At 27.6% G+C, this 11,219-nt stretch overlaps 2 protein-coding genes across 6 annotated transcripts; both read right to left on the bottom strand.

Moving 5' to 3' along the window:
* Positions 1 to 184: 184 nt before the first annotated feature.
* Miox (Myo-inositol oxygenase) lies at positions 185 to 3,650 on the bottom strand. The gene is made up of 6 exons (XM_074241142.1): positions 3,239 to 3,650; positions 2,428 to 2,620; positions 1,627 to 1,835; positions 981 to 1,117; positions 668 to 898; positions 185 to 574 (listed from the first exon to the last, which is right to left on the bottom strand). The coding sequence occupies exons 2-6, from the start codon at positions 2,459 to 2,461 to the stop codon at positions 466 to 468; spliced, it is 720 nt and encodes a 239-aa protein (XP_074097243.1). The 5' UTR covers positions 2,462 to 2,620; positions 3,239 to 3,650; the 3' UTR covers positions 185 to 465.
* Positions 3,651 to 5,571: 1,921 nt separating this feature from the next.
* On the bottom strand, positions 5,572 to 10,933 carry Su(w[a]) (suppressor of white-apricot). 5 transcript variants are annotated; one of them, XM_074241134.1, is made up of 8 exons: positions 10,678 to 10,933; positions 9,476 to 9,645; positions 9,200 to 9,402; positions 8,899 to 9,121; positions 8,733 to 8,812; positions 7,979 to 8,149; positions 6,637 to 7,892; positions 5,572 to 6,556 (listed from the first exon to the last, which is right to left on the bottom strand). In XM_074241134.1, the coding sequence occupies exons 1-8, from the start codon at positions 10,869 to 10,871 to the stop codon at positions 6,400 to 6,402; spliced, it is 2,454 nt and encodes an 817-aa protein (XP_074097235.1). In that variant the 5' UTR covers positions 10,872 to 10,933; the 3' UTR covers positions 5,572 to 6,399. The 5 variants fall into 5 exon arrangements, with proteins under 5 accessions (XP_074097235.1, XP_074097238.1, XP_074097240.1 ...); XM_074241137.1 differs by having other exon boundaries at positions 9,476 to 10,601; positions 10,678 to 10,818; XM_074241139.1 differs by having other exon boundaries at positions 9,476 to 10,568; positions 10,678 to 10,808.
* Positions 10,934 to 11,219: the final 286 nt, after the last annotated feature.

Raw genomic sequence — 11,219 nt, 5'->3', positions numbered from 1 at the left:
CTTAATAATTTTTAAAATTATTTTTATTGAAAAAATTATCACAAAAAAATAAAAAAATATTTAATTTGTAAAAAACTTTAACAACTCCATGTGCAAATATTAAAAAATAGTTTTTAGTTCTAATTTAATGATAAAAAAATTAAAAACATCGGCTAACTTTAGTATTATAAATATAAGACAAAAGTTTCATGTAAAACAATCGATATACTTTATTATGAAAATAATGAATATAAAAAATCAATTGTTCGAATAATCAATAGTGTAAATAAACATTGATATTTATATATAAATTTCTTATCTCTGTAGTTTTATAATTATCAGCTTGAACAAATCTTTACTACTATTATCAATGTTGTTATAACAGATAACTTCTGCAGACATAAAAGTTAACAAAAACAAATTTATTTACATTTCTTGATGTTTTAATTTTTTGTAGAAATGAAGTGAAACCTTCTGTTGTTTTCTTCACCACTCTAGAATTCCAGGGATATATTTATCAATAAGCTTTTCATAGTAAGGCCAAAGTTTTTCAATATCTGGAACATTTTCGCTTTTTGTGTAGAGATCGTGTTTGCTGTTTAAAAAAAAAATATTTTAATTAACCTTGTCTTTTGAAAATATAAATTAATGATAATAGATAGAATTATTGAGTCAATACAAAACATACTTAAATTCCCTAATCCATTTGAGCATTCTATTGTCTTTCTCCGTACAAAAATAAGTGTAATCTCCACCAGCATGCCATGGATAAAATGAGTGGTAATGTATCATCGCTAATCCTTCATCTGGTATTGTGCTGTTATTATGTTTGAGTACACGATATAAATATTCATCGTGTCCCCAAGACATCATAAGATTGTCAATGCCACATTTAGCTTTGTACATGCCCAATTTAGTACTGTAAAAAAATGATAATGATAATTAAATTTGCTTAAGAGAATTAATTAAAAAATAAAATGTGTTGAGAAAGATTTACTCACTTGTAACGTTTATCGTTGCCATCTGGATTGTTATCAAAACTTGTATCTCTGTAAACTATTGAATCTGCCCAAGCACAGCCTACAGGAAATGTGTCTCCAACAACAGCCCATTGTGGTTCACCATAGAATGCCATTACCTGTATTAAATAATTGATTTTTACAATATTATTGATCAATCAATATTTATTTAACTGTGATAGTAAAGTTTATTAAAAAAATCTGCGGAAATATTTCATGAAGTTTGTTATTTTTAGATAAAAAAATTTTTAAACGTGAATCATTAACAAGTTTTTTAATCATGATGTCATGTATTAAAATATATCAACTTAGAAAAAATATAAAATTCTTAGAAATAACTTGAGTGTTTTCAACGCAAATAAAAATCAAGTTTTCTTATTTTATTACCAGTTTAATTAAAATAATTTATAAAATAGTTAGAAAAGAAGATTAAAATTTAAATAACATAATACTAAAGTTAGTCGACGTTTCTAATTTTTTTATTTATTAAATTGGAACAAAAAAAATATTTTTTTTAAATTTTTTACTAATGAAAATTTTTTTGCATTAATTTTTTCAATAAAAAAAAATTTTTAAATGTCAGCTAAATTAATTTTCATTAAATAACAATAAAAAATACAAATCATACCTTGCCTAAGTCATGAATTAATCCAGTCAATTGAAACCAATCTAAATCCGGATGTTTTTCTCTGATCGATTCGGCAGTTTGAAAAGCATGAACGATGTTTGGTAATGAAGTATCAGGATCACTTTCATCCACAAGGTCATTTAATTTAATTAAAGCTTCTTTTACAGTCATTTTGAATTTATCAAATTTAAGCCAGTGATTCATACGAGCTGCGACAAAGACGGCTTGTTATCGACTTAATTATCCTTATTGTTTCTTTAGTCTTTACCAATCGATTTATTTAAATTATTAACGCTTAATTTAATAAATTGTATGAATATCTAATACTTGAAAAATATCTTTATGAAATAAGCTGTGATAGTATGTGTTTACTTAATATGCTTGATTTATCAAGTGGTGATAATAATAAGCTATAAGAATTATAAAATCATTATTAAATGCGAAAATAATCTCGGTGATAAATTAATGGTGTTTGTTTTTAATAATAAAACATTATTTTCTTTAATGTAACGAGTTATTATTGCAAAGCAATATTATCTACATTAATTCAAGTGTTTTTAAATTCACAAATAAACGTAATTGAAAATTTTTAAATATACAAAAAAAATTATCAAATGATATGCGTCCATTAAATTTTCAAAGGAATCGTCGTAAGTTAAATTACATGATGATGAATATTTAAATTTGATAAAAATGTTTAGAATATCATTGGTGAAAGTTGATATGAAAAAAATAGTAATACATTGAATTGGAGTTATAATACTTGAGTTAAAAAAAAAAATAAAATAATTATAAACTAACATCGTACAAAATCGACAGTCTGGTTAGTATGCATGTTGTAATAAGTGATCCGAACTCTTTCTTTAATTGGATCGGTTGGATCTTCGGAATAGTTTCTGAACTGACTCTCCAATTTTCCCGCATACACGGCTTCCGGACGAAGTTTCTCGGACGGGTCGAGAAGAGTAGTGTGAATGTTGCTCGCTCCATGAAACTGAAAAAAATTCAACAGTGTTACATGTTAAATCTTTTAATAATTTTTCAATAAAATAAATTATTAAAATTTTTAAATTTGGACTAACTTAATTTTCATTAAAATTAATTATATATTATTTTGCATTATAATACTTGAATATATTTTGTAATTTTAAAAAAAAAAAAAAAAAAAAAAAAAACCTATAATTATTCATGAAAATTAAGTTAGCCGACATTTAAAAATTTTTAGAAGTTTTTTTTATTGAAAAAATTAATACAAAAAAATAAAAAAAAAAAAATTTCATTTGTAAAAAACTTGAAATACTGTAAGTGCTATTTATAAAAAATATTTTTTTGTTTTAATTTAATTATTAAAAAAAAATTTTAAATGTCGGCTAACTTTAGTTTATTAATTATCTAGTTTTTATCTCTAGTCTCTAATTTAAAAAATGTAATCTATTAATTACGACTCAATGTTAACAGCTTTTCTTAATCTTACAAATTCAAGGACTCAAAAATAATCTTTTTATCTTCTTTTTAATGACAAAGAAATATTTTCAACTCCTAAATCTTCATAACCTTGAAATTAAAAAAAAAAAAAAAAAAAAAAAAGTTACTAATTTATTGTGGGTCTTACCCTGAGTCTGGTATGGCTGCTGAGCTGCACGATAAGTCATGATGGTAAACATGATGTTGAGGATGATGAAATATTAAGAAGAAATTGATGAATTTATGTAAAAAATAATTTTTTTATAAAAAATATATTGATGTGTATATGTTTTACATGGGGCGAGAGTGACTTATTGTCAGGGAACCTCTGGCCCCAATATATACAACTTTTTGGCTTCGAGAAGAATTTTCGACGGATTTATTGGATCTAATATCAAACGCAAAGACTTTTTAGTCCTTGCGCGAAATGATAAACTCCTTGTTGACTCAAAGAAAATAAGCCGGGAACCAAAACTTGACTAAGCTCGAGTGTCTATGTGTCTTTACTTTATTGCTTTCACCCCACCTAAATATTTTTAATATAAGTAATATGAATATAGGTATACTTTACTGGCGTACTGCGTGGCAAGTTAAACCAAGAAATAATCAACGCACAAAGACTTTTCTCCCCTCTTTAAAATCATCTACAACAAATATGTGTACGATCTTTGTCGTAAACATCACATCACGTGCTTATTATTTTTCTTCGGTTAACTTCAGCTAGTATATACATATCTACAGTAAGTGTAAATGACCGTATACACCACGTGCTAAAAACACTACTCTTCTTCTCTAAGAAAACATTATATTAGTATAATGAATTCAAGGTAAACTTTGCGTCTATACAACTTTGACTGCAGGCTCTTAATTCGTCGAATCAAAATTAGAGAACACTCGCAAAAAAAAAAAAAAAAAAAAAAAAAAAAACAGTCCCTTCATTGTTTTTATGAATGAAAATTAATTTAACAAGTATTTAATAAATTTTTTTAACAAATAAATTATTCAAATAAAAATTCCATTTTTAAAAGCTCTAAAAAATTCTAAATGCAAATTTTTATAAATAATTTTTTAGACTAACTTTATTTTTCAAGAAATATTGAAAATTACACCAAAGTTAACATTTTAAATTTTACTTAACCAATAAATTTGCTCCAAAAAATTATTTTTAAAAAATTGCATTTTTAGTTTTTTAAAATTTCTAAATGTCAATTTTTTTTGGCATAATTTATTTATTATAAAAATTCTTAAAGTTATCAACTATCTGCTAAGTTAATTTTCATCTAAAATTAACCGACAGCAAAAAATAATTTTTTCTTTTTTATTAATTAAACTAGCAATAAAAAAATATTTAAAAATTTTTAATATTTTTTTTATCATAATTGATTTATTGTAAAAAATTAATTTTATAAATTATTAATTATTATTTGAATTAAAAACTGGGTTAAAATATGACTTTGTGATGATCCGAAAAGTTTTATCACGAAAAAAAATTATGCATTGATAAATAATTTTAATATTATTTAAACTTAATACTTGATTATTTATCCAAACTGTGAATTAATTATTATTTATTTTTTTAGAACCCTGAAATTTTTTTAAATGCTGCTAGTCATTTAGGAAAGCTCTAAAACATTCTAAGAAATTTGGATTCTCAAATAAAAACATTGAAATGATTTTTAAATTAGCAAGCTGCTGATAATAAAAACTAAAGAATGAAGAAATTGAAGAAGCTCAACTGGATAGCAGAAAATAAGATAATGGAAAGTGGACGCGAACAAGTTGTAACTTGATATTTCTACTACTAACTGCTATTTTAATTCTCATAATTGGTTCTGTTATTTGAGATACATTGAGGATGTTATGAATTATTAAGATTTGGATATAATTATAAATAGCATAACTTTTATTTTTATTTCTTAAGAAATTTTTAAGGTCGATTTTTCAGTTCTAAAATGAACATCATTTATTTATCTTGAAAATGTGTTCAACAAATCCTGTAAAATTTTCCAAATTTGATTCATATCTTCTTTTTTAATCCAGTGAAGAAATAATATTATTGAGTTAATAATAAAATTATATACTTACACTCAATTTAGATGCCATTTCAAATAATTTTAGAAAAATATTGCGAGTAATTGATACCACCACAAACTGACATTAATATTTACAACTGAAGATATTTTATATTTGCGTTCGATTTACCCCTTACATCATCAACATATAATTTGTTGTCAATATCTGAATGCTTATCATGCAATTATGTAAAAAATTTAAGTATTTTAATATTCTATCAACACTATTTCATCATTGTGAAGAAATTTTTCCTGAACTTTTATCAAATCGATAGAAAGTTTTTTATTGCAATAAAAGCATAACGATATTGAATAATTAAAATTTTCCATAACTGTTTTGACGTATTTGCAATTATATTTTACTTGTTCTTATCACTAAAAAGTAATGTTTTATTTTATTACTCTCCTATCATAATTTACGATAGTTTTATTTTTTACTCTCCTTCAAAGTAGGTATACAAATAATTTGTTATAATCACAATCATATCTTCTACGCGTTGTCTAACTCCCATAAATTATACTCATAATTCAAGTTACCTAACTTCCGTCGTTTGATTTAATAATCCTTTTAAAAAATATTTAAATTATTAGTACTACAATAGAACTCGTTTAGTTAGATCTAACAATTAAAATAAATTATTTGCGTTATAGTTACATTGATGAAATAACTACTCTTGCTAAATTATGTTTATTCAGTCTATAAAAATCCCTCATGTAACATTTAATTTTTAATCATTTATATTTTTGGCGTACAAAATAAATTGATAAAATCATCTTCAAATATGATTAGTTAGCTTTATGAGATAAATACTTAGTTAATTATTTTATTTGAAAATAGTATAGCTTTAAAATATTTAAAAAATACGCTGTCCATTTAAATTAATGTATCCTTCAACGAATTATTTATCAATTTTAATTTAATTACTAATGATAAAAAATATCGTCTTGTAGTTTATTTATATTTAAACATCCATTGGCTCTTGGACGTCATAAAGTTAATAAAAACTAACGAGGAAGATAAGAAGATAATTTACACAAACCTTACCATGGAATATGTCGCTGAACTAAGTCATTGACGCATATTAGTTTATCTTAACGATCAAAAAAACAATAAAAAAAAAAACTTGGGCATTTTTTTTTTTTTTTTTGTGAATGTATTAAATCAAACATTATTTTTTAAGACAAACTTATATACAAATATAAATGAATATATTGTTAAAATTTGATTATCTTTTATTCACGATGAGTTTGAGTCTGAGTTATTGGAATCATTTGGATTTCGTGAATGCCTTGTACTTTTTCGTCCGGATGATCTCGATCGCGACCTGTGTCTCGACGTAGATTTTTTACTTTTTTTTGCTCTGTGTGATCTTGAAGCACTTGGACTGTCATAACTAAAATAAAAAAAAATAAATAAAAATTTTTATTAATTAAAAATATTATCAACAAATTAATTTAAATAATTAATAACAACCTTCTGTGAGAACTTTTCTTCTTCTTGTGTTTCTTGTGATATTTATGCCTATCAGAGTAACTGCGGCTTCGGCTTCTAGATCTGGAGGCAGACCTCGATCTAGAAGATGATTTTGGTCTTGACCGTTTGACTCCGAGATCAGCGCTCTTTAATCTACTCATTAAAGAACTATTTCTTGACCGTGAATCCTCGACTTCTTCAGGCGTTGGCGATGGAATGGAATGAACTTCATCCAAATCATCTTCAGTCCTCATCTCAATATTTGATTTAGATAATGCAGGTGCTTGAATTTGGCTAAGAAACATGGCTGCTTTTTTCTTTCGTTCAAGTTGAAGCTGTTTTTCTCGCGAACTAGATGCAAGTTTATCCCTAGCAGCAGCGGCAAGCTTGTCTTTTATTTTTGTTTCTATTGACTTGTGTTTAACTTGACTCCGGCAATCGTCAAGAATGTCATCAGTAAGGTCAACAAAGTCTCTTTCTTCAGTTTCATTATTAGAAGTAAAATCAAGTTTATCCTGCTTTGATGAAGAATGTTCTTCACCAACAACAAATAAAGGAGAATTTGATTTAGAACTTGGATCCTTTTTCTCATCTTTCTCGTCCTTCTCATCATCGCTTTCTTCCATCGGCAAAGCGCTGCGTTTTTCCATCACAGCAGTATCACTATCTTTTGGTTTTTTGATTGAAAATGATACAGTGGTAATTTGTTTTTCGCTTTTCTTTTTTGCTTGGATCATTTTAACTCTTTTTTGTACTTCCTCCATTCTTTGCTGTTTTTTCTGAATTTCTTCCAATCTCTTCTGTTTTTCTTCTTGCGGCTCTTGTTTGCGCAACAACTCTTCTTCAGTAAGTACTTTAGGATTGACAGCACCCTCGTAAATGGTTAATTTATGTGCATAATAACCGTGATATTGATGAGATAGCTCAAGAAAATTAAACCTAGCATCTCCTTTAACTTTTACAATTGCTTCAAAATCACGACCATTTTTAGCAACATAGCTGGCCATCTTGTCAATTATTATTTGTACATCAGCGGGTGGGACAATGAAAGAAGGTCTACTTAAAGGTTTAGGAGGAGTAGGTCCATAAGGTACGAGTGGTGCGGGAGATTCTTTTATTACTAGTGTTGATGGAGTATCCGGTACTGGTGCTGTTGACATTAATGCCATTGATGGCTGTTGAGCTTGTCCGTTCGGACCGTAAATTACTGGACCGTGAGAATATTGCTGTGGTGTAAGTGGATAAGCAGCATAACTCTGTTGAAAAAATATTCAATTATAAATTTGACTACAAATAGAGTCAAAAAAATTTTCAGAACAAAAATTAAAAAATTATTGATTACCTGTGAGGATACCGGTGGACAATATTCAGACGGCGGTACTTGTTGAGCAGGCAGTTCAGGTGAAAACGGTGGATTTTTTGATTGCGGAGGTTTACCCGTAATTTTGTTGACTAACATCGAATACGCACAGTCTGCCGATGGTTTGTACTGTATACTCGGTATACTGGGCGCCTGTTGAACAATTAAAAAAAATTATTAGAATTTAATCATGTTAAAAAATATGAATTAAATTGCTAGAGTTGATCTGTCAAGCGATATTTGTGAGAGCGACTTTATTATTTATTGTTAATTTTCAATAAATAGAATTACATTGTCAATAATCTTCGCTACAAATATCGAAAGATCGATCAAAAATCGCGTAGTGCGTAGAGTGGTTTAAAAAAAAGCAAAGGAACGCAATATTGGATCCAAATGCATACCAGAACCAGCCCTGGAAACAGAAATATTTCAGATATAAATTAGCAGTGCGAGATTTTTTTTTTTTTTTTTTTTTTTTTTTTTTTTTTCTTCATTATCAGAAACTCGTAGTTCGAAGGTTTATGTTAATCTCATTACGTTAAATTTATAATGAAATTTTATATTATTTAATCAACGTTACAAACCTTCGACAACTGCGCATAATTGAAATGTCAATAAAGTTTTCAGCTTCGTGCTTACCAAACGGAGTTGATAAACTCAATGGACATTTGTTATATAACTATAAACCTTTCTATTTATTATTTAATTATTTAACTTTATTAATTTATCAACCTACCGCTTCAACTTTAGTCAATGACGATGCAAGACTAGGATGTAGATATGGTTCGTCATTTTCATCCGACTCTTCATCAGACTCTAAAATAATAAAATAAAAATTACATAAATAATAGATACTCCATTATGTTGTTTAAAAAAATATTTTTTAGAATTATAAAATTTACCAGACTCTTCTTTCTCGGGCAATTTTTCTGGATTATATTTTCCTTGTTTTATAGCATCAAGAACAAGCTTGTAATAAGGATGAAGTGCTCCTTCTATTGAAAGGAATGCAAATTGTGGATTATTTGACTGTTTGGCTTTTATTAAAATTTCCATTTGACTGCCTTGACGACTTATAAATAACGCTGTTTTCGTAATAATGGCATTAAGTTTTTGCGTTTCCGGCTGTAAAAATAATTCATCATTAAGCATGCAATTATTTAATAATTGCTAATTTTTTATGACAATATAATTTATATTTACCATAACCATGCCTTCGGGCGCTTCTAATTCAGGAGGAAGAGTAAAAGCTTGATCGTCATCATCTTGTGAGCCGTCTGATGGTTTGGGACTCTGTGAATCATCACCAACACCCATTTGATTATCTTGGTCATCATAATTGTAAGCGACTTGCCCATAAGTATTGTCACTTCCCAGAGCTTGATGCAATCTTTTAATTTCTTCCTCTATTTAATAAAAAAAAATTATTAAATTGAAAATATTAATTAGTTTTTTTTTTTTTTTTATTTTACAACGTACCATGATACATTAATTCTTCAGCATCATTGTTGTAGAGAGAACGATACCTTTCTTCATCGCAAAGCTGCTCAATTTTAAGTTCATCTTCAGTCAGGATAGTACGTGCATCAAAACCACCCGATGGCGGCTCGTGAACTCGCAAATCCGCCAGTGCCCCGCGTCCATCGTATCTAAAGACACATAAAAATTAAGTTAGAGAATAATAAATAATTATTTTATCTAAGGATCATTATTATTTAATTCTGCTCGGCACCTGAAAATAAAAAAAACACGTTAGTGATAAAAAAAAGTCCTGTCTGTGTTGTAAGTTGTAAGCTGCAATAATGGGTAAAAGTACAAAGGATGTATATTTTTTTATTTTTTTTTTTTTTTTGTCAACGGTAGGCCAGAGGGATTGATTTTTAATATTGCGCCTTAAGAAATTATATATAGTTGAAAATAAATTTTTTTACTTTGCAATTGTATATAACTCCTTAAAAAAAAAAAAAATAAAAAAAAAATTTTTTTGAGAGTAAATTTTATCAACAAGAAAGGAAAGATGAAATTTTTATAAAATAGCAGGAATAAAGTAAGGACTTACATTTTTTATTGTGAATTATAAATCGATAAAATTATTAATAAAATAATAATAATTATAAAAATAACAACATCAATAACAATAATAATAATGTCAATGATAATAAAGATAAATCAGGGGAAAAAATATAAACCATTCGCTCTGTACCACGCCGTATTGGTCAAGTTTGGACATTAATACATACCGTGCCGAGCAACCGTAAAAAAATACGATCCTCGGCTGTCGATTGACTCTCTACCCTGTCTCTCACCTTGCTGGAGGGAAGTTCGTCGACAACAAGGATACTTCTTGAAATTTGATAAGGATACAAGCCCGCTCATCACCTGTCCTGAATGCCCCGCTCCAGAAAGACGTTGTCCAACGCTCGGGTCACACCTGCAGAAATCTTAAACAGTCTCCAGATTTTTTCTTATCCAAAATTTATCTCTCTGATATCATTAAGTATTTTGAAGCATGTCATTTTTATAGAATGTCACAATCTCTGGTTATCGATGCTCGATCACCGTCCTCTTGACACTGTTGGTCATACCTTTACGTATTTAAAACGTACTGGTGCGTTAACAAGAAAAAAATAATAGTAATTATATCCTAGACTTATATTTGATTCTAGGTTATAAAAACGGACCTGTCTATCTTTAATGTGTTATCAGCCATCCACGGTATCAAATGCTTCCCGTGATCAATCATTTTGGCCTTCTCATCGTCTCGAAATAGTTTGCAGCTGTATCCAAACACCAATAGCTCCTGCGGTTCTTCTTCATTATTTTTTTTACGTAGAATTCCAGAGTCTACGAGCCATCGATGATTTTTCGACGCCATCACTGTTTAAATAGAAACTCAATACTGATTACTGAATGAAAAATAATATAGAACTTACAGAAAAATCGCGTCTATACTACGATCATTTTTACGTCTCAAATGTACTGGTCTATCGTTGTAGATGTCATTAGTTGTTTATTTTGCGCATGTCACTACTTACATTTTAAATTCTTGTCCTTATAATCAGAGTTATGATACTAAACTTAGCTGACGTTTTTTTTTTAAATTTTATAATACTGAAATTAAGTCAGCTGTTAATTTAAAAAATTTTTTTATAAATTAATTACAATAAAAAAAAATGCTTCTAAAAATTTTCACTTGTAATTTTTAATAAAAATATATCATAAA

The sequence above is a fragment of the Cotesia typhae genome, unplaced genomic scaffold, assembly GCF_013202065.1.
Source record: "Cotesia typhae breed Kobodo isofemale line unplaced genomic scaffold, CoteBio_Ctyphae contig_33, whole genome shotgun sequence".
In the NCBI taxonomy this organism is placed as follows: domain Eukaryota; kingdom Metazoa; phylum Arthropoda; class Insecta; order Hymenoptera; family Braconidae; genus Cotesia; species Cotesia typhae.
This window is presented reverse-complemented; position numbering and strand designations above follow the sequence as displayed.

Bases quoted from the DNA above. Each gene is read 5' to 3' on its own strand.
- Miox (XM_074241142.1), bottom strand. From the start codon at position 2,461: ATGCATACTAACCAGACTGTCGATTTTGTACGAT. The intron at 1,118-1,626 runs GTATGATTTGTA...TATTTAATACAG, and splicing joins TAATTCATGACTTAGGCAAG to GTAATGGCATTCTATGGTGA. The intron at 575-667 runs GTATGTTTTGTA...TTTTTTAAACAG, and splicing joins AAATGGATTAGGGAATTTAA to CAAACACGATCTCTACACAA.